This window comes from Callithrix jacchus, chromosome 14 (genome assembly GCF_049354715.1).
Source record: "Callithrix jacchus isolate 240 chromosome 14, calJac240_pri, whole genome shotgun sequence".
Classification (NCBI taxonomy): Eukaryota; Metazoa; Chordata; class Mammalia; order Primates; family Cebidae; genus Callithrix; species Callithrix jacchus.
In genome coordinates, this window is record NC_133515.1 from 71,295,877 (window position 1) to 71,320,039 (window position 24,163).

The window sequence follows — 24,163 nt, forward strand, 5'->3', positions numbered from 1 at the left end:
GGAGCTTATGTTTCAGTGGAGGGAGACAGTAATGAACAAAATAATATGTAGAATTTGTATGTATTACCAGTACATTATATAGATACTAGATTATGTAGATTATATATGTACAAGATGTAGATAAGTTCTATGAAAAATATTTCGGCCGGGTGCGGTGGCTCACACCTGTAATCACAGCACTTTGGGAGGCCGAGGTGGGTGATCACGAGGTCAAGAGATCGAGAGCATCCTGGTCAACATGGTGAAACCCCATCTCTACTAAAAATACAAAAAATTAGCTGGGCATGGTGGTGCGTGCCTGCAATCCCAGCTACTCGGGAGGCTGAGGCAGGAGAATTGCCTGAATCCAGGAGGCGGAGGTTGCAGTGAGCCGAGATCGTGCCATTGCACTCCAGCCTGGGTAACAGCAGCGAAATTCTGTCTCAAAAAATAAATAAATAAATAAAAATATTTCAAGAAGGGAGACATATAGAAGACCTAGGAGGATGGGGAGTGTTAGTGGCTTCATACAGTGATGTCAGAAAGGCTTCAAATTTTATCAACGCTCTTAAACAACTGATGGATGAAAGAAGAAATCATGAAGGAAGTTAGAAAATATTTTGAGATGAATGAAAGCAAAAATACAACATACCAAAATGTAAGCAATGCAGCAAAAGCAGTGCTTATAGGGAAAGTTATAGCTGTAAATGCCTACATTAAAAGATCTTGAGTTAATAACCAAGTTAACTTTCTACCTCAAGCAGTTAGAAGAACAAACTTAACTCAAAAGGAAGGAAACAACAAGATTAGAACAGAGATAAGCGAAATAGAGAATAGAAAAACAATACAAAGAATCAGCGAAACCAGTTGTGCTTTTTAAAGATTAACAACATAAAGTTTGCTAAATAAGATAAAAGAAAGACAGTACAAATAACTAAAATCAGAAATGAAAGTAGGAACGTTTCTATTAAGTTTGCAGAAATAAAAATGATTATAAGACAATACGGTAAACACCTGTTAACACCAAGAAGATAATCTACATGAAATGGACAAGTTTCTGGGAACACGAGAATTACTGACTTGAGAAGAAATAGAAAATGTGAGCAAACCTATAGCAAGAGATTGAATCAGTATTCAAAAGGCTCACAGCAAAGAAAAGTTCAGGGTGAGTGACTTCTCTAGTGAAATCTACAAAACATTTAACGAATAATTAACACCAGTCCTTCTCAGACTCTCAAAAAATTGGACTGAAGGGAACACTTCCTAACTCATTTTATAAGGCCATCATTACCCTGATACCCAAACCAGACAAAGATACTGTAAGAAATGAAAAATGGCTGGGCATGATGGCTCATGCCTGTAATTCCAGTACTTTGGGAGGCCGATGCAGGCGAATCGCCTGAGGTCAGGCGTTCAAGACCAGCCTGGCCAACACGGTGAAACCCTGACTCTACTAAAATACAAAAAATTATCTAGGCATGGTGGTGGGTGCCTGTAATCCCAGCTACTCAGAAGGCTCAGGCAGGAGAATCGCCTGAATCCAGGAGGCCAAGGTTGCAGTGAGCCAAGATTGTGCCATTGCACTCCAGCCTGGGGACAAGAGCAAGACTTGGTCTCAAAAAAATGGGAAAAAAAAAAAAAGAAAGAAAACCAAAGACCAATATTTCTTATGGACTAGCAAACCAAATCCAACAGCATATTAAAAATATTGTATACCGTGAGTAAGTAGAATTTATCTGAGGAATGTAAGGATGGGTCAATGTAACAGTCAATGTAATACACCACCTTAAAATGAAGGGGAAATACCATGTGATCATCTCAATTTATGCCGAAAAAGCATTTGACAAAATTCAGAACCCTTTATGATTAAAAAAACGAACACAACAAAACTAGGAATAGGAAGGACAAGATGATAAAGGATATTTATAACACATCCACAGGTGACATCATACTCAATGGTGAGAAACAAAGCTTTTGCACTAAGATCAGGAGGAAGACACAGATGCCCACCGTCACCACTGCTGTTCACTGTCGTACTGAAAGTTCTAGCCAGAGCAATTATACAAGAAAAAAAAGCAGTCAGATTGGAAAACGAAGCAGTTCTGAGCAGAGTTGTTAAAGTGACAAAAACTTCAGGTGTCAGCTCTAGGAATTTCATAGGTTGTGCTAACTTGTAAATTAAGATTAAATGAGAAACTTGTATCCCAATTTACATTTCTCAAATAACCTAAGCATGTTTTCGGTTCTCCTTAGGGGTTCACTTGTTAAATGTTTTTAAATGTTCTTCACATTTTGCCATGAAACCTGTTTTTCCATAGTTCTTGAGTCTTCCTCCTAGAATTAAGTGGATTCAGTGATTGCCATCATGCTTTTGGGATAGTTTTTTCTTTTCATCCCTTCGTTGGCTGAAATTTGTTTTTCTTTAAGAGTTTCTGGAGATAAGTAGTTCTTAATTTCTTGCATATTATAAAATGTTTCTGTTGCTCTTACACTTGAATAAGAGTTTGATATGCAAAGTTCTTCACACCTTCCTTCCCTGAGGATTTTGTAAGCATTGCTCCATTATCTTTTAGCCCTACATGTTGTTATAGGGACGAGTGAAACCAGTTTAATTTTTTTCATTTTGTAGAGGAGTTGAGCTTTTTCCCTGAATGGCCAAAAGTGTCCTTCTCTATCTTTGACTCATCATACTGATCATTCTGTGTCCCTTCATTCTAAGATATGGTAGGACTTTTTTTTTTTTTTTGAGACTGAGTCTTACTCTGTTGCCCAGGCTGGAGTGCAGTGGTGTGTTCACAGCTAACTGCAACCTCTGCCTCCCAGGTTCAAGTGATTCTCCTGCCTCAGCCTCCCAGGTAGCTGGGACTATAGGCATGCACCACCACGCCTGGCTAATTTTTGTGTTTTTAGTGGATACAGGGTTTTGCTTTGTTGGGCAGGCTGGTCTCGAACTCCTGATCTCAGGTGATCCACCCGCCTTGGCCTCCCAAAGTGCTGGAATTACAGGTGTGAGCCACCGCGCCTGCCCAGGACTTTGTATTCTAGGTCAAGAAGTTTTATTAAGATTTTTAAAAAGATATGTTTCTAAATTTTCTTGTTTTTGTTTATTTTTAGCAATAACTTAGGAATATTTCATATGATATCTTTTGAGAGAGAATGGAATGGTTTAAAAATATTTTTTAACTTGAAGAACTGTAGTACTTAGTCATTTCTAGAAATAAAATAATGGAAAAGTTTTTTTATGCTATCACGGGTATAGTATGAAGTGTGGTTTTTTGGTACTAATTTTCTATAAATTTGTTCATATAACTTCAGAAGATTGATTTCCTTCTGTTCACTTTTAAATCTTTTGGTTTTAAAAATATTTTTAGGTAGAATTTATACAGTGTATCAGCTGAGTCATGATATTGATGTTGGTCGTTTCCAAACACTCATGGAATGTTTCACCAGCACTTTTGAAGACGTGAAAATTTTAGCATTTGATCTTCTGATGAAGTTATCGGAAACAGCTGTACATTTTCAGGTATCTGGACTTTTCCAATATAAATGTGGTATATGCATGGAAACTTTCTATCAGCAGATAAAGCAATCTGAGGATTATCCATGTGTTTGCATCTGCCTTTTTATGTTTTTGGACTACTTCTTTCAGTTGTCATTAACACCTCTCTACTATTTCTGGGTTGGTGGGAAAGGAGGATATAGTAAAAAGTAAGTAAGGCCCAAATCAGTGAGCTTTGCTTTTTTTAATTGCTTTGATAAAAAGAGAGGTGTAGGGGGCTGTAGGTTTCATTGTTTACAAGATTATTGGTAGATTTCAGTTAACTATGTTTTTCCCTGTTCCCTTGGACATGTAATATTCGATCAGAGCACATTGCTTACAGTAACTTGCATTTTTTTGAGATAATCTCCCTTCTTCATACATTTGAGAAACTGAGTATAAAAGAGGTAGAGAGCATGTTTCTCGTTTTTCAACCAACAATAGCTAAACTGAAACGGAAACTTACCGAGTACTTGAGGTTAACAACAGTCCCTAGGTGCTCTACCTCATCCCCAACCCTTCCATTCTTCTTGACACACATTACTCTTCCCACTTTGGGGTAGGAATTAAAGGTAGGCTTAGAAGTAAAGGCATTGCGTGGGGATGAGTCTGCAGGGAACCTCTAGACCCATGCTCTCAGCTCTGCCCTTGAAGCTTCTCCTAGAGCTTTTTGGTCACCAACAGAGTGTTGGTTCTGGAGCTTAACTATGGTTTTCTATTAGAGCTCTATAAAGGCTGATGGTGCCTGCTGCAGCTGAGCCATGGCCTAGGTGTGGTTGTTCAGCTATGTTTAGGGCATGTAGGTGCAGTGGGATTCTGTAGGATCACATGCCAGAGAGGTCAGTGTCTGTTTCTGTGACTTCTAGGTGGCTATGTAAGATCTCAGAACATCTATCTTTTTTGACTTGGGGTCCGTATTGGAAGTTGCTGTCCAGTATCCACCTATTCCTCTGATTTTTCAGGTACCCTTGTGAGCAGAAAGTTCCTCGGTGCTCAGGTTGCTAACTTTCATTATTATACACAGTTTTTAAAGACGAGATTTTTCTCTTCCTCTGTCTATCCCTCCTCACCTTATCATTCATCACATGTCACCTTGTATTTTGTCTATAGCTATGCCTCATTCTTGGCAAATATTTTGAGAGCACCTGGATGGAGAAGGCATATGATGGCATAAATGTGAAAGATCTGGCCCTTACATAAACTATGAAGGGGCTTAGGGGACCTCGGCATCTCTAATTTGATAAACTCGTGCTTGGTATATTGACACTAGCTGTAGAATTTAGGAAATTTACTACCTCATGTGGTTTGCTGTAGGATTTTGGTTACACTCTCTGGCTTACAGATTAGTAAAATAGTCAAATAGGCAGTCAAGATTTTAAAATGTTAATTATATATTTGTATTAGGGTTTTCTAGAGGGACAGACCTAATAGGATAGATGTGTATAGAAAGGGGAGTTTATTAAGGAATATAGACTCACATGATCACAAGGTGAGGTCCCACAGTGTCCGTCTGCAAGCTGAGGAGCAAGGAAGCCAAAGCTGAAGAATTGGGAGAATCTGATATTCCAGGGCAGGAAGCCTCCAGAGTGGGAGAGAGATATAGGCCAGAAAACTAAACCAGTCTAGTCTTTCCATGTTCTTCTGCCTACTTTTATTTGGGCTGCACTGGCAGCTGGTTAGATTGTGTCCACCCAGATGGAGGATGGGTCTGCCTTTCCCAGTTCACTGATTCAAATACTAATCTCCTTTGGCAACACCCTCACAGACAATACAGAAACAATACTTTGCATCCTTCAGTCCATTCAAGTTGACCCTTCGTATTAACCATCACAATATTGTATTTCCAAAGTCTTTCTTTGGGTGTCCTTTATATAATATATAATTAATTTTTTCCTATGGTTAAGTTTACAGCAGTTTTTGAATGCTAACCTGATCTCTCTAAGGACATGTACATACATATTTTTGATGACATATTTTTCTCATAAATGGCTTGACTCTACTACCTAGTTTACTCCCCTTTTTTCTGTGGAGGTATGTATCCTAGGGCTTTCTTCATATTATATTTTGATTGACCTAAGATGATGGAACAAAGACATTTTAGACTTCAAAGGCTGTTTATTATCTTTCTTACTAATGGTTAATAAAGCAGTTCAGGGACTTAACTGTCAGTTAAAAAATGGCTTAACTGGTTCTTTCTAATACTTATTTAAACTTGAACTTTTGGCCACCACTTTTAAGTTTTTTTATTTAGGTCACAGAAAATAAACATATCAAATGGTAAAGAAATTCAGATAAACCGATATTTAAATCAGCACATTTGATATTTGCTATTGTGAAATTATAAAACATCATCAAATATTAGTAGACCTATAATCAACTTGAAAATTGAGTTTATAATTATTTTTTCCTTACATTAGACAGTTATGGAATAATACTGGTAGAATCAGAATATTATTGAACAGCCAAATCCTGACTTCCAGACTGATGAACACACAGCTTGCTTATTGTTGAAGCTGGGACTAAGAATTATGTCTTCTGTTGTCAGCCCAGTGCCTTTCTGTGACTGTAACTGCACACTGTCCTTTGTTGTGTCTTTAGGACAGGTGATGGGAGTGGATGTTTCTGGGAGATCTAGGTGTGGGAGCTCTGAGGCATAATTTCTGAGGCTGAGCTGATCACTGTTGTTTCCACACATGTGAATTTTCGCCAGGTACAGCCCCGCAGTGGGTTTCCAGTTTTCTCCAGTGGACTACCCGTGTAGGAAGGAGGAAGGGAGAAGGGGAGCCATATGATGCCCAGGTGAAGCATAAGCCCTAAGAGACTGACAAACTGTCCTGCATAGAAATAATGAAGATAGTCTGGCTGTGGTCGTACCAAAATTCTGCAGGACAAAGTACACTTTTGCTGAAGAAAGAGGCAGTTTTAAAAAAAAAGTTTTAAGTTTTTTTGTAGTGATGAGGTCACCATGTTGCTCAGGCTAGTCTCAAACTCCTAACCTCAAGTGATCCTCCTACCTTGACCTTCCAAAGTGCAGGGGTTACAGAGATGAGCCACTGCACCCAGCCTGTGTTTTTGTTGTTGTTATTTTGAGATGGGGTCTCACTATGTTCTCTTGGCTGATTTTGATCTCCTGGTCTCAAGTAATCCTCCTACATTAGCCTCTTGAGTTGCTGGGACTGTAGGCTTGAGCCACTGTACCCAGCTCCAGGCTGTGCTTTTAAATATTTACTATGTTTTTAAATTAAAGAAATCTTTAACTTAACAGTTACTGAGTCTGTGCTTTATTCTAGGATTCAGAGAAGCTGCAAGGCTTATTTCAGGCAGCATTGGAGCTCAGCACAAGCACCAAACCATACGACTGTGTGACAGCTTCCTACCTGCTGAACTTCTTAATCTGGCAGGATGCTCTACCGTCATCCTTGTCTGCCTACGTAACTCAGCTTGCTTGTGGTGATGGAGATAGGTCTGCTGCTGTGGTGGAAAGGAATACACTAATGGGTTTGTATTGATGTTTTGCTCTTATCAAAACTAATATCTTACTCTCTCAGTATTCATTTGGTTAGACTATCTGATGGTTAAACATATACTTTTGTTTTTTTATTTAAAAGTTTATCAGCATATAAAACACCATGGGTTCTTATTATGCAAATGAAGTTTACTCAGCTATAATACTTTTTTCTAAACAGGATTTATGTTGAACAAGTACATATACAAATGTATATTAATAAAGCTCTTCTTAAGTGAGAATGACTTCTTTTTCTAACAAAAATGTGCTTTTTTTCCTGTATAAGTTATACTGTGATTAGAGAGAGACCCTCTTCATTATTTCTGTATAGGCAGAGTTCCTTTGTTTGTCAGGGTTTATGTTTTAATTAACTGTCACACCCCTGCCTTTTATGCTTCCCAGATAGCCAGTTCCAAAACCTAGGGTCTGAGATTGTTCAGATCTAGTGATTTGCAACAAATATTTCTTGGGGATTCATGTACTTAATTTTATGCTAGTCAGTCTTCATTTTGGGATTGTACTAGAAATAAGGACAGATGGGTTTTTTTTTTTTAAATAGGAAAAGGGAGATCAGATATAGAAAGAGAGTTAAAAATGATTATTTCCGAATTGGTAGAAACAGCCATGAAAAAGAGAACTAAGTAATGGGAGAAAAAGAGGAGGCTATGAGTAGTTCTGTTGGGAATGTGGGCAGAGATCTGGAGATAGATGACAGTACCGTGGAGGATGACACTTGCCTGCTTGAATTGCTTCATGGCTGGACTTAAAAGGAGACCCAATTGAGACAGTGGGAAGAGGATTGCAGTTGAGGTGAATAGGGAGTGCATGCCTCACATAAAGGCTCTTTCAATTCAAGACATTTTAGGACTTTATGAGATATTTCAAACATACCAAGAATATTTACATAAGAAGGCTTAAATATATATATATATATATATACACATGTAACTTATATAAATAATATGTAAAAAAATTCAAAAGTTTTGTTCACAAGCTCAGTGATCACACTTAGCTTAAAAATACAATAGCATCCGTATCTTTGAAACCTTTCCTTTATCGTAGCTGCATTTTTTGTTAATATTTTTCTTGTTTTTCTTTATGATATTGCCTCTGGTGTATATACTATTAAAAATGTTCAGTTTACATGATGCTGAATGTTATCTCCATTGTACTTTATATATTATACAAATTTACCACAATTTATGAATCCTTTCTCCTGTTGATGGACTTTTTTCCCCTAAATAAATAATGCTAGTGTAAACATTCTCACATAGGTCTTCTACATATGGATTGAGCATCTGTAATCCAATATCTGAAATGCTCCAAAATCCAAAGCATTTTGAGTACCAGCATGACACTCAAAGGAAATGCTCATTGGTGCATTTTGGATTTTGGATTTTCACATTTGGGGTGTTCAAAGTGTGATGCAGATATTTCAAAATCTGAAAAATCTAAAATATGCAACTTTTTTTTTCTTTTTTAATTTGAAAGGCATCTGCTTTCCAGTTCGCACATGCCAAAGCCTCCGGTGTGATACCCTTGCCAGAGGATGTTTTGGAGGAAGGGCTAAGAGTGAATGCTGTAATGGATACAGGCAGTTTAGGGAAAGACATTCAGTTCTGCCTTAACTAGAAATGAGCAACCCTGCTGGATAACCTTTAAAGATCTCTTTTTGATTAAAAAACTCTAGTGTAAAGTTGTTTTGAGTTGGGTACATTACTGGGAACTGTTGTGCTGTTTGCACATTTATAAATGTTTTAGAACTGATATTACTTTGATTTTGTGTTCACTTTTTCTAGTTATCAAATGCTTGATGGAAAATCTTGAGGAAGAAGTATCTCAGGCTGAAAATTCTCTGCTTCAGGCAGCATCATCATTTCCAATGTATGGGCGAGTCCACTGTATAACAGGAGCTTTGCAGAAGTTACCTCTGAAGTAAGTATTTGCACAGCTGTCTCCTGTCTCAGAAATCCATTCATTTCTGAACTTTAACTTCTTACTGGAATGTGTCCTGGGAAAGGAATGTAATCTATTGCTTTGAATAAAATTGAAAATCAGATTTAAAAACACATACCTGTATATATTTTTATGTCTCACATATTTTGTATATTGCACAGTTTTGAAACACAAATTCATCCCTTTTTATCTAATAATTTTCATTTTTAAAATCTGATTTTTTGCTTTTAGTGTAAATTTCCCTAATGTCCTTATTGCAGCAGCCTGCAGTTGGTGAGCGAGTGGAAACCTGTGGTAGAGAGGCTTCTTTTGATGTCCTACAGGCTTTCTGCTGTGGTGTCTCCAGTCATTCAGAGCTCATCGCCTGAAGGTCTCATCCCAATGGACACTGATTCAGGTCAGCAAATGAAGAAGACAGTCTAGAGTGCTGTGGTTTGATTATTATGTCTTTCTTTTTTTTTTTTTCCTAATTACTTCTTTGTGGAGACATAAAAGCTAAATTGCAGAGAAAATAATAAAAATTATTATTTGTGGTATTTCTGCTTTGTAGCAATAGTTTTAACTATTAAAAGGTAGCAAAAAAAAAAAAAAAAAAAAAAACAACTCAAACCAGGGATGAGCAAGGAACCTCCTACCGTAGGTTGAGTTAAGTTATATAATACTATATAAGTTGAGCATCCCAAATCAGAAAGTCGGAAATACGAAATGCTCCAGAATTGGAAACTTTTTGAACACCAATGGGATGTGCAAAAGAAATGCTTATTAGAGCATCTGGATTTTGGATTTTCAGATTAGGGATGCTCAGCCATGCACATATTCCAATATCCAAAAAAATCTGAAATTCAAAACATTTTTGGTCCCAAGCATTTCAGATAAGTGACATTTAACCTGTACTAAAATGGAGTATCCCTCTTTATATACAGAAAAATCATGATAAATTTACATTTGGTGTTGAAATAAAGTTTGTAAATGTATTGTAGAGGGCAAATGAGAGGCTTATATTAGAAAAACTGAGTGTATCATAAACGTGCACTATACCATACACTGAATATCTTGGGCTGGTAATTAAGGTAATGTGAGTTATGTGTTTTGGATTGAGAATATCAGGTTTTTGTTCCTTCCTAAAAATGAGTTAGAACATTGGTGATGGTTTGTGATACCAAGACACACTTATGTAGCCTGATTATTTTAATTAATTAATTAATTTTTGGTAGAGATGGGAACTTCCTGTGTTGTACAGGCTGCTCTTGAACTCCTGACCTCAAGCAATCCTTCTGCCTTGGTCTCCCAAAGCACTGGGATTACAGGCGCGAGCCACTGTGCTGGCCTTAAATACCAAATTTTGACACTTTGGATTTTCCGCTTGAGCAGTGCATAAGAATAAGGAACATGCAGTAGTATAGCTAATATTTGGGTCAGCGAAGTACTCATATATTCTGGATGAGAAACCTTGAATATTTCTGTTACCTACTGTGAGTAGATCCTGCAGAGGATACTAAAATTACCTTTATTAGTGAAGAGTTTTAAGATATCAGTTGGTCTCAAAAACTGTGTTTGGCCCACAGACTTTTCCTTCGTTCTGCCTGCTTTATTACCTCTGGTTGTCTTCATTTTGCTGCTGCTTCCCTATGTTATCTGCCATGCATTCTGAATTTCTTGAGAAAAGTCTCCCGTAAAAGCTATAAAATCGAATGGATAGGATTCTTAACAGATTTATTCTCTGATCTTTTCTTGGTCTTTGCATGGTTTCTTTTGGGGCCAGTGTTACTTTTTTTATGGCTGTTAAAATTTTTTTTTGGCAAAATTCCAGGGAAGGAACGTAAGATGTTGATTGAATCATGATAGTAATTTGAGTGTTTGTATTTCCTATAGTACCTAAATATAAGTAAAAATAAGAGGTGTCTGATAAATATTGGTTCTTTGATTTCTTGATTGATTTCAGATGATTACTCATGGCTAGTTTTGAATATCTGAGCCTGGCTAACTCCTTATTACCTAGCCATCCATTCATTCCTTCAACTCATGTTCCTCAACTTCTGCCGTGAGCCAGTTTCTGCTACAGGCAGTGACCACTCAGTAATGAACAAAGTGTTGCATTCATGGAACTTATATTTCCTAATCCAGTGAGTGCTTAGGGAATAAAAATGAAGCTTAATGTAAATATGAAGACTATAAATCATAATTAGAAAGCAGTATATTACATAATGTGTTTCAAAGCTGTGGAGTCTTTATGATATTCCTGTCTTATGAAAGATTGTTTTTGTTGTTGATGGGTTTTTAAAAATGTCTTTTTACCTTTCTATCTTTAAACTTTGATAACTTGTATTGTAGATAGGGGAATAACCTCTTTTCTATTTTTTATTTATTTTTTTAAATCAAATATTGATTTTTTTCTATTTTTCTGTTGTTTCATTTTTTTTCTTCATAAATAGCCTCTTAAAGCTAAATTTATTGAAGTTTATTGCACATCTTTGACGTGATTGAGCACCATATTTGAGATATTTGGACAACAGTAAGAAAAGCAGTATAGATGACATAGCAGCCTTCATCCTGTGGACAGTTTCATTTAGGTTTTTTTTTTTGTTATATTTCAGTCTAAATTGCCATGTTTTAAAATACACTCAAGCATCATGAAAAATTAGAAAGAATTTTCATGTTATCCACCTTGTGGGTCCCTTCTAATAGAGCTGATTATCAAGTATTGAAAATTGTAGATTTTTTGAGGGCAAGTATCCCTAAGGGAAATCTGGCATCTGATGTATTACTGGGGTTTCATGTACTCTCGTTTCTTTCCCTCAGAGTCAGCAAACCGCTTACAGATGATTCTGAATGAGATTCAGCCACGAGATACTAATGATTATTTTAACCAAGCCAAAATATTGAAAGAATGTAATAACTTTGATATGGAGGACTTGAATGCCAGTGTGCTGAATATTGATACTTCTACAGAAATCAATGGTAACTTGTATAAAATTTATACTGTAATTCATGTTTAAGTAACAGGTAAAATGTACGGAATGCCCTTTATGTAGTAAATTAAAGGTTGCAAATCTATACAGAACATTTCTAGAAAATAAAGCTTTTAAAAAATTTGGTTTTGGGAAAGATTTGGGTTTAGGAATGCATTTATAAGACTTTTACCAAAATATTAGGTGCCATTGTGCAGCATACAAGCTGTTAGAACAAAAAGCCTTTGAGTGATAAAACCTGCCCTGACAGCCCAGGTGATGTAAGAGCAGTGCCGTACGATGAACCTGGGTTTGGGCAGCAATGAACTTCTCCCAGCACTGTGGTTCTAAAATTATTGTCTGCTGTGGGAGTTCTTAAAGCCAAGCAGCCTTGTAAAGGAAACAAACCTTATTAGTAAAATGTGAGCTGCTTTGTTGTATCAAGCCTCCAGAATTCGAGTTCTTAATATCTTGTTTATCGCTAGTTATTATTGAATTTTCTGCAGTGCTGCAAAAAGTCATCAGAAGCACTAATTTCTTAGTGATTTATTACATGTTCTACATTCTCCACTAGGTGGGGATATTGTTATACAAAATACTCTCCACACTTAAATTTTTAAATTACACAAAATAACATAAATATAATGCCTCTTGTAATAGTTTCAAGCAACAGAGGTAAATATGAATTAAAAACAATTAAATTCCTCTTAATTTTCCTCTCCAATTCCACATCTTCCTTCTTTAGTGCAATATATTCTTTCATACTTACTCTATATATTTATGTGTATGTATACTTATCCATTTATTGCATTGGGCTTTTTAAATAAAAACACAAATGAGATTACACTGTAAGTATCATTTTGTCAGCCTGCTCTTTTGTTTAATATAATAGTCCATCTTGGATTAAAAAAAAATACCAGTTCCAAAATATTCCTAAAATGAGAATAAGAGAGTAAGTAAGGCTAATTATAGCTTATTGGCCATGGGAATTAAATATATTTTGAAAGATAGTTTGTATTTTCCTTTGATTTTAAAAGTTCTATTCTACTCCTTTACAATTGCAACAGACATCCTCCCAATAAGGTGTGTATTATAGTCATCCATATCATACATGACAGAGAGGCAGAGTTTGTTTTACTGATTTCCAAAGATTAAACTTAAGTTTTGGAACAATACTGTGTTTTATCTTAAAATTTAATTTGAAAATAATAAATTAAAAAAATATTGGGCCTGGCATGGTGGCTCATGTCTATAATTTCAGCACTGTGGGAGGCCCAGGTGGGAGGATCGCTTTAGTCCAGGAGTTTGAGACCAGCTGGGGTGACGTGATGAAACCCTGTCTCTACAAAAAAATACAAAAATAACTTGTTGTGGTGGTACACACCTGTAGTCACAGGCTGCAGAGAGCCGTGAGCGTGCTGTTGTACCCCAGCCTGGGTGACAGAGCAAGACCCTGTCTCCAAAAAAGGAAAAAAAAAACAAAAAACAACAGCATGATTTCTTCTCATAACACATGCTTGACAAATGTTAGCTTTTTTTCTCCTAAATAAATACAACATTTGACAAATTGGTTTGTTCAAGCAGATTATTCTTGGGGAAATTATGAATAAGCTTGTTTTTAGAAATCTGGGATATGAGTAGTCAAGGTTGCAATAGTTGTGTTTTTATGTTTAAGGTAAAGAAGAAAAAACATGTGATGTAACTGCTCAGATGGTGCTGGTATGTTGTTGGAGAAGTATGAAGGAAGTTGCTTTACTTTTAGGCATGTTGTGCCAGCTTCTGCCCATGCGGTCTGTGCCAGAATCTTCTGATGGATTATTGACGGTAGAGCAGGTAAGGCAGATGTTTATTCCACCGTGTATAATTTCTGGTCAACCCATAAATCACAAACTTTCTTTTATAATTCAACTTTTAAAAAAAGTTTAAAATTTTTCTTGAATAAAATCATACAAATGTCAACTGAAGAAAGTTCATGGTAATTTAGAATGTTAGACTTTGTAATACATTTCAAAACTGTGGCATTTTTGAAAATATTTTTCTAAGGTGTATAAATAACTGTAGATTTTACCTCACTTTTAACTGTAGTATTATCACTTTAATTTTTATTTCTCCATTTTACATACACAAACTTAAACTTCACCTAACATTGTCTATTTATTAAAACTTCACAAATCTCTTAAATTTTACAAAGAAGAAAAAGTAACATGTTGGTTGATTATGGATCTCATGTTTCCCACTGAGTTGATAATAAAGTTGTATTCTCTTGGTATTTTTGGCTGACTGTTGTTTTAGGACCACAGAGTTAGTTCAGCATCTGGGACTGTTCAAGTGACTTGAGTGCAGTGTTTACAAGAAAGTAGCTTACCACAAGCATTTCATTTGGAAATGTTTTAGATTTATTAGATTTCTGTTTTTAATTGATTCCCTCTTCCTTTCCATATGGTTTTGACAAATCCATTTCCCACCATTTTTCAGCAAAGATATATAACATCTACTTTCATTTTTAGCTTTTTAAAAATAAAGACAACTTTTTCCCTAGGGTGTTACAATTCAAGAACAAAACAAATATTGTAGTATGCTAATGTTGATTATTTCTGTAATAATGACATGACTAGTTCCATGGAAATAATGTTGATACTTTTTTTTCTCACACCCTGTGGCTTATGTTGCATGCATCTGGTTAACAGCTGGGCTTGTGATGTTGCAAGGCCCTGAGATGAAGAAAGGCACAGGCAGACAGTACATTTCAGGCATCATTATGTTCCTTATTCTCTTCCAAATCAAATAGGCGTTAGTGTCCTAGAGTTACTTGCAGTCATTGCTGGTGACTGGCTGTAGTGCCAATGCCAACATCTTTGCTGAGGAATCCAGCTATGATTAATGATTACTTCACCGATGCTCACCATCTTGCTAAGAAGTAAACATGTGCTGGAGGCCTTTGATTTCCCAACTTCTCTTTCCAAGGACAAGTTAAAACATTTAGTTTTTTGGGTTTGTTGGGTAGTGTTTAAAAAACAAATTAAGGGTAATGTATTTTGCTTTTACTGTAACTGAGAAAGACCTGAAAGTTTCCTATGAACATTATTTTGCCTTGACACCTTTTGCATAGCACCCAAATCTGAAGTATTTAATTTATATGCGATAAGGATGCTAAAATTGGGAACTGATGTAAAATAAAAGAGATGTTTGTAATCAAAACAAAACAATAATTATCACAAAAAGGCTCTTATAAACCAAAGAATTTTTCCAATGACTGTTTGAATAAAAAATAAGATCCTGTTTTTCTGTAAAAGATTCGTTTTCATTCTAATGAGGTCCAGTCCTTTTTCCATGTTGCCATTCACATGATAACCTCACATACATAGGTGTGAGAAGAAACTAATGACTGAACGAGCAGTGAGATGTATATCTAATAGCAGTGTTCTAACATTGAAACCCCACCGTCTGTGGAAAACTTGATTATTCGTCTTGCTGACTTTAGCTAAAGGAATACCTCAGTTTAGGAGTCAATAGAAATCCAAAGTCATCAAATTAGTGTTATTTACATTACTAGAGGATTCCTGCTTTCAAACATAACATTTTGTCCCTTGAAATTCCTTTATATTAATAATTAAATATACTTGCATGTGCTTAAAACCTTTAAGAGTTAAAAATGTAAATGACAGAGAAGAATGTCATTTGCATTGGAATGGCTGGGCCACACCTGAGATACACCCTTCCAAGGGCATAGTTGCCCTGGCAAAGCTAGATCTGCATGCCTCATGGCAAAACTGAATTTAAGAGTCAAACCTTAGGTGAATGTGACTGCTACAGACCAGGATACATGGAGGCAGTGAAGTGACTTGCAGGCAGAATGCAACCCTAGTTCTAGGGGAGAATGTGGAACTTGAATTTCTTATTCTTCAGAGTAATAACTGTGATCTACTTTTCTCTTATTGAATGAAGGAAGCCATTCCTTACAGTCTAAAATATAATTCTATTCTGTTCTGTTTTGAAATTTGAAGACTTGAATGTAGATGACAGTCCCTTTCAGACCATCCTGATTTTACAGCCCCTTATTGAAGGGGTGGCCACTTAAATCCCCCATATAGGAGTATATAACAGGTAGGAAGATTACAATTTGAGGTTTTTTGTTGCTGTGTGGGGAGAAGAAATGGTGCTTGTTTATAATTCCGAGTTTTCAGTGACATATTCACAAACCATTAGAACTGGAAGGATCATAGAGATGATACTATCCAGCTCTCTTGGGTGACAGGAAGCTGAACCCTGGATGTTACCTGGTTTGCCCAAGATTGCAAAGCTGGTTTGTGGCAGCTCTGGGACAGGAACCCAGTTCTTCTCCTTGCCAGGCTGTGTTCTGACATGGCACAGTGCTGCCTTTGTTCTGAGCTGCTCATTTAATTTTTCTTTAAATTTAAATTTCCCTATTTCCTATACCCAGGTAAACTTTCACAAGCAACAGGACAGTAAGATGACTTGCTACTGAAATTTTTCTCAAATGATTGATTTCTCTAGAGCACTTGTGAAGCAATGTGCTCTCACCAGTTTCTCCAGGAGGAAAATGTGTTCATTCAGAGGCATGTCTGATTTCCAGTGTAATCACATAATGAAAGGTTCTTTCATAGTGTCGCTGTGCAAGAGGCAGAGATAAAACCAACTTTGAGGGATGTAAGTGGAGACCCTTCAAGAGTAAGCAGCACATACAACCTTATCTCACAACTTCCTGACTAGTTGATGTGTGTGGAGTTTTCAAGCTTGATGTTTTGATGATGTAGAGTGCTTTTGCTTGTTACATTTTGTTGGTTCTCTTTACATGGGATATCTGATACCCAGTGACAACTGATTTTTTTAAAAAAGCTTCCTCTACCTGGAGTGCTATATGAACTTAAGTTTATATGTATTTCTGTAGTATTCCTAAAAAGAAACTACTGGGTAGATTTTTTTTTTTCATTCATGCTTCCTCCCCTCCCAAGTACTTATTACCACAGAAATCACATGCGTAAGATTGCCAACTATTAGAAATTGCTATTTTTTAAAATTCTTTTTTAGTTTTATTTTTCAAGGCAGAGTTTTACTTTGGCACCCAGGCTGTGGAGTGCAGTGGTTCGATTTCGACTCACTGCAGCCTCAACCTCCTGGGCTTAAGCCTCCCAAGTAGCTGGGACTACAGGCATGTGCTACAGCGCCTGGCTAATTTTTATATTTTTTGTAGAGACAGGATCTCACGATGTTTCCAGGCTGGTTTTGAACTCCTGGACTAAAGTGATCCTCCCACCTCAGCCTCCCAAAGGGCTAAGATTACAGGTGTGAGCTACCACGCCCGGCCTGAAAATTCTACACTAGATTGTGTTGTAACTTTTATGGTACCCAGAGCTGTTATTGATATATTCCCTCAGTAGTGACTTTCGTTGTTATTTTAGGTTTTCTGTAATGAACTACAAATGGGGTATATGTTTATTCACAAGTCTTAAAGAAATTGCTGTTTGTATTTTCTTTTGCCAAAGTTTAATTTTTTGAAATTTTAAGTAATTTTATTGCATCACACTCAATGCAAGTTCCAATTTTTAAGCTTTGAAATGAAGTCGTGAATGTAACCACATCCTATTTATTGACTGCCTTACTACAAGAATATTGTGGGAAAATAAAGAAGTACATAATATGTGCTTCTGTGATCTTAAAGGGCTTAGAAACACAATAGGGATACCAGACAGAAATTCATTTTAAAAAGTCAGAGTACAGGGCAACAGTTAACATGCTCCTAGTTAAGAATTTGCTGGAAAGCAAAGAATAAACATTCTCGTAAGATGATATCTGAGTGGTAGAAAACAGTATTTGAGCTTTGAAGAAATCCCCAAAATTAAGAAATCACTGTAGGAGAGAAGGTACAGTTTAAAACATTAACTGTTTTGCCGGAATGTAAGCTTTTGTAAAACATCCCATTTACCCAAAGTGAAATTAGAAGTGGCTGTATTTTAAAGTCAGAATTTAAATTAAGGCTTAGGTATTAAGTCTCCCTATTTTATAGTATAAAATAAAAATAAAAGGGACATTTATTGTTTGCTACTCTTTACCAGGTACTCTGATAAACACTTAAATGCATAATCTTATTTATTTCTCACAATAATCCTGTGAAGTAGGTTCTAGTGTTAACTCCATTTCACAAATAAAAGAACTGTGTTTAATTACTTTGCATTAGTAGTAGATTTCAAAATTTACCTTCTCTAGATAAAGAGTATATTTAAAATACATTTATATTTGTCTCTCATGTGTTTTATGCTTTAGATGAATGTTTAGATCCCTTAATTAGTCTGTTCGTGAATTTCAGATGCCTGGAAACATGGCATGTAACTTCTTCCCCTGTGGGAATTTGTACCCTGTAAATCCATAAAATAATGTTAATTTCCTTATAGGGATACTTTTTATAAAAAGTAGCAGGATATCCTAATTTTAAAAAGGGAAGTGATTAGAATTTAAATTTGTGTTTTTTAATTTTAAGAACAGAAACCAGTGTCTTGTTCTTAGATTTTGATCTTAATTTCCTTTATAAAAATCCTGAGATCTATGTTATTAAAAATTATTTTGTTGGAGGTAACATACTACCAGACTTCAAAATATACTACAAACCTGTAGCAACAAAAAAGTGTGGTATTGGCATAAAAACAGACACCTAGACCAGTGGAACAGAATAGAGAACCCAGATATTAATGTATCTACAGCCAACTGATTTTCGATAAAGGCTCCAAGAACATTCACTGGCGAAAGGACTGTCTCTTCAATAAATGGTGCTGGGAAAACTGAGTATGTTTTCTTCATATGCAGAAGGATAAAACTAAACCCCCACCTCTCATCCTATACAAAAATCAACTCAAAATGGATAGGACAGGTGCGGTGGCTCTCAGCTGTAATCCCAGCACTTTGGGAGTCTGAGGCTGGTGGGTCATGAGGTCATGAGACAGAGACCATCCTGGCCAACTTGGTGAAACCCTGTCTCTACTAAAAATACAAAGATTAGCTGGGCGTGGTGATGCACATTTGTAGTTCCAACTACTCGGGAGGCTGAGGCAGGAGAATCACTTGAGCCCGGGGGTGGAGGTTGCAGTGAGCCCACGCCACACCACTGCACTGCAGCCTAGTGACAGAGTGAGACTCTTGTCTCAAAAAAAAAAAAAAAATCAACTTAAAATGGATAAAAGACCTAAATGTAAGACTGAAAATAATAAATGGTAAAGACTACTATAAAACTACTTGAATAGTGGCATTTATTCAGGATATTAATCAGGGAAAACATACATGTTTTTTCTTTCTTTTTTTTTTTTTCTAAGATGGATTCTTGCTCTGTCACCCAGATTGTGCATTGGTACAGTCTCGGGTTCAAATGAAACCTCTGCCTCCTGGGTTCAAATGATTCTGTTGCCTCACCCTCTCTAGTAGCTGGGATTACAGGCATGCACCACCTTGTCTGGCTAATTTTTATATATTTTTTAGTAGAGTTGGGGTTTCACCATGTTGGCCAGGCTGGTCTCAAACTCCTGACCTAAGGTGATTTGCCTGCCTTGGACCCCCAAAGTGTTGGGATTACAGGCATGAGCCACCGCCTGGCCTGGGAAAAGTATTTATGAATAAGACCTCAAAAGCATAGACAACAAAAAAATAAACAAGTGGGATTATGTCAGACTAAAAACCTTCTGCACAGCAAAGGAAACAGTTAATAGAGCCAAAAGATAACCTCCAGAATGGGAGAAAAAATTGGTAAACTATTCATCTGACAGGATTAGTGTCCAGAATGTCCAGGGACCTCAAATATCTTACCAAAAAAATGGACAAATGATCTGAACAGACATTTCTCAAAAACATGGAAATCACCAACAAATACATGAAAAATGTTCAACATCACAAATCAGGGAAATGCAAATCAAAAGAGCAATGAGATATCATCTCATTCCAGTTAGGATGGCTGTTATCAAAATAACAAATGATGGCAAGAATGTGGAGAAAAGGGAACTCTTACTATTGGTGCGAATGTAAACTAGTATGCTACTGTGGAGAACAGTATGGAGGTTCCTTAAAAAACTGCACGTAGAAATACCATGTGATCAAGCAATCCCGCTACTGGGCATTTATCCAAAGAAAAGGAAATCAGAATATTGAAGAGATAGAGTGCTGCAACCCTATGATTGAATAGTGTTGCAATCCCATGTTTATTGCAGCAATGTTCAAAATAGACAAGATATGTAATCAACCTGGGTGTCCAACAGCAGATGAATGGATAAAGGAATGTGGTATATATACAGAATGGAATACTATTCAGCCATAATAAAGAATGGGGCCAGGCGCAGTGGCTCACACCTATAATCCCAGCACTTTGGGAGGCCGAGGCGGGTAGATCACGAGGTCAAGAGATCGAGACCATCCTGGTCAGCATGGTGAAACCCCGTCTCTACTAAAAATACAAAAAATTAGCTGGGCATGGTGGCACGTGCCTGTAATCCCAGCTACTCAGGAGGTTGAGGCAGGAGAATTGCCTGAACCCAAGTAGGTGGAGGTTGTGGTGAGCTGAGATTGCGCCATTGCACTCCAGCCTGGGTAACAAGAGTGAAACTCCATCTCAAAAAAAAAAAAAAAGAATGAAATACTGTCATTTGCAGCTACATGGATGGAACTGAAGGACGTTATGTTAAGTGAAATAAGCCAGGAACAGAAAATAAACCACTGCATATTCTCATACATGTGGAAGTTAAAAAAGTTGATCTCAAAGAAGTAAAATGTAGACTAGAGGATACTAGAGGCTAGGAAGAGTGGTTGAGAGGGGGAAGACAGAGTTGTGAAAGGATACAAAATTACAGCTAGATAGGAAGAATAAGCTCTATTGTTCTTTACCACGATGGGATGAGTATAGTTAGCAATATTAAATATATTAATAGTTCCTAATAGCTAGAAGCAGGATGTTGAATGTTCCCAACACAAAGAAACGATAAATGTTGGAAATAATGGATAAGCTAATTACTCTGATCTGATGACTGTTTATTATATGTATGAAACATTACTGTGTACTCCATAAATATGGATAATTATTTGTCTGTGAAAAAGAATGTTTAAAAATGCTTTAAAAAATCTCTCTCCATAAAAGGGTTTACATGTCTGTGTTCAATTATTTCAAGGTACAGTTTGATTTTTGGTGTTATTATAAATGCATCTTTATAAAAATTACATTTTTGAACTTTATCTTGCTGGGCTATAAAAATACAACTGCTTTTTAAATATTTATCTTATTCATCTATATTACTAAACTCTGTTTTAATAATTTGTGGATTATTTGTAGATTATATGTCGATAATGTCATCTGTAAACAGTTTTTTTAAAAAAATTTTATTTTACTTAAAGTTCTGGGATACATGTGCTGAATGTGCAGGTTTGTTACATAGGTATACATGTGCCATGGTGGTTTGCTGCACCTGTCAAACCATCATCAAGATTTAAGCCCCACATGCATTAGATATTTGTCCTAATGCTCTCCCTCTCCTTGCCCTCACCCCTCAACAGGCCCTGGTGTGTGATGCTCCCCTCCCTGTGTTCATGTATTCTCATTGTTCAACTCCCACTTATGAGTGAGAACATGTGGTGTTTGATTTTCTGTTCCTCTGTTAGTTTGCTGAGGATGATAGTTTCCAGCTTATCCATGTCCCTGCAAAGGACATGAACTCATTCATTTTTATGGCTGCATTCCATGGTGTATATGTACCACATTTTCTTTATCCAGTCTATTGTGGATGGGCATTTGGGTTGGTTCCAAGTCTTTGCTGTTGTAAATAGTGCTGTAATAAACATACGTTTGTATGTATCTTTATAGTAGAATGATTTATAATCCTTTGGGTAATTACCTAGTAATGGGATTTCTGGGTCAAATGGTATTTCTGGTTCTAGATCCTTGAGGAATCACCACGCTGTCTTCCACAATAGTTGTACTAATTTATACTCCCACCAACACTGTAAAAGCATTTCTGTTTCTCCGCATCCTTGCCAGCATCTGTTGTTTCCAGACTTTTTAATGCTCATCATTCTAACTGGTGTAAGATGGTATCTCATTGTGATTTTGATTTGCATTTCTTTAATGACCAGTGATGATGAGCTTTTTTTCATATATTTGTTGGCAGCATAACTGTCTTCTTTTGAGAAGTATCTGTTCATATCCTTCACCTATTTTTTGATGGGGTCTTTTTCCTTGTAAATTTGTTTAATTTCCTTGTAGATTCTGGATATTAGACCTTTGTCAGATGGATAGATCGCAAACATTTTTTCTCGTTTCGTAGGTTGCCTGTTCATTCTGATGATAGTTTTTTTGCTGAGCAGAAGCTCTTTAATTACATCCCGTTTGGTCAATTTTGTCTTGTTGCCATTGCTTTTGGTGTTTTAGTCATGAAGTCTTTACCCATGTCTGTGTCCTGAGTTGTATAGCCTAGATTTTCTTCTAGGGTTTTTATCATTTTATTTTTTCCTCTTGCCTGATTGCTCTGGCCAGAACTTTAATACTATGTTGAATAGGAGTGGTGATACAGGGCATCCTTGTCTTGCGCCAGTTTTTAAAGGGAATGCTTCCAGCTTTTGCCCATTCAGTATGATATTGGCTGTGGGTTTGTCATAAATAATTCATTATTTTGAGATACGTTCCATCAATACCTAGTTTATTGAGAGTTTTTAGCATGAAGGGGTGTTGAATTTTATCAAAGGCCTTTTTTACATCTATCGAGATAATCACGTGGTTTTTGTTATTGGTTCTATTATGTGATGGATTATGTTTATTGATTTGCATATGCTTTTATTTTTTATTTTGGAGATGGAGTCTTGCTCTGTTGCCTAGACTGGAATTCAGTGATGCTGTCAGCTCATTGCAACCTCCACCTCCCAGGTTCAAGCGTTTCTCTTGCCTCAGCCTCCTGAGTAGCTGGGACTACAGGGGCACACCGCCATTCTTGGCTAATTTTTTGTATTTTAGCAGAGATGGGCATTTCACCATGTTGCCCAGGTTGGTCTCGAACTCCTGAGCTCAGGCAGTCCACCAGCCCCCGCCTTCTAAAGTGCTAGGATTACAGGCGTGAGCTACCGCACCTGGCCTCTTTCATATTTTTTACACTTCTCATTTCTTCTTGTTTTAATGTGCTGGATAGTGGCTCCAGAATAGAATTCAGTAGAAGTTGTGACAGTAGGAATCTTTATCTTGTTCCTGATTTTAAAGAGGATTAAAAAACAGCAACAACAACAAACTACACTGTTGCCTATGATATTTGCCTTTTGGGTTTTTATAGGTAATCTTTATGATGTTAAGGAAGTTTTCTTCTCTTCCAAATTTGCTAAGAGGTTTTTTTTTAAAAAAAAATTATGAGTAGATGTTGAATTTCACTGGGGAAAAAAAGAAAAGGACTAGAAAGAAATGCAATAAAAATTAATAGTTAATTCTAAAATATTATTTTGTACAGACATTGCCCAAAAAGAAAACTTTCTGTGAACTTTAAATAGAAACTCAATGGTATGTAATAGGCAATTGGGTTGGAATTTTCAGAGGACTTTTTCATTTTAAAAATCAAAACTTCAAATTCTATTTTTCTGATTTTACTATTACTAATTTTGTAAGTGGTTTGAGTTAAATCCATTTCCTGTAGTGTGATTATCCATTGGGAGGCTGTCAGCCTGGCCTTTCTTCTCTGTTCAGTTGCTCATAGACCACACTGCTAAGCCCACTACTCATTTGTAATTGGGTTCATCTCTACTTTGTAGCCTTGTTCTTTCTGTTTTCTAGCATGAAACTTCTAGGTCATTCAGCCATGTTTACTTACACTTGTCTGTGTATGCTCATTCTTTGATATAAAAAGACCTAGCAAAGTATCTGGCAGGTAGCTAGTACATACTTATTTAATGTTCGTATATTCATTCTGGTCTCCCAGCCTCTTCTCATGTTAATTACCCTCTTTGATTTTGGTCCACCAAGTACTGTAATAACCTGTTCAAGGTCTGGATGTGAAACCTTTTCTCATTATTTCAGTGCAGAAGGATCTTCCATTTTTTGGAACTTATGCTTCTAACGGGTACCAGACAGCATATTGGTTTTCTTTGCCAAAGTGAACTAAAAACCTCTACTGAGGACAGGCATCTTGTTTTCGTCTTTTCTGTCTACCACAGCATTAAGCTGCTAAGCATTTTACATGGTGCTAAAGAAATACTTGTCTAAGAGGAATTATATATTAT

At 36.5% G+C, this 24,163-nt stretch overlaps 1 protein-coding gene across 4 annotated transcripts in view; it reads left to right on the plus strand.

Moving 5' to 3' along the window:
* THADA (THADA armadillo repeat containing) overlaps positions 1–24,163 on the plus strand; it is a 361,249-nt gene that overhangs the window by 30,748 nt on the left and 306,338 nt on the right. For all 4 annotated transcript variants that reach the window (XM_035272684.3, XM_035272683.3, XM_035272686.3 and 1 more), the window contains 6 exons: positions 3,351–3,502; positions 6,808–7,015; positions 8,822–8,957; positions 9,239–9,375; positions 11,778–11,936; positions 13,602–13,759. In XM_035272684.3, the coding sequence (XP_035128575.3) occupies positions 3,351–3,502; positions 6,808–7,015; positions 8,822–8,957; positions 9,239–9,375; positions 11,778–11,936; positions 13,602–13,759 (950 nt within the window). The remainder of the gene's footprint in view (positions 1–3,350; positions 3,503–6,807; positions 7,016–8,821; positions 8,958–9,238; positions 9,376–11,777; positions 11,937–13,601; positions 13,760–24,163) is intronic.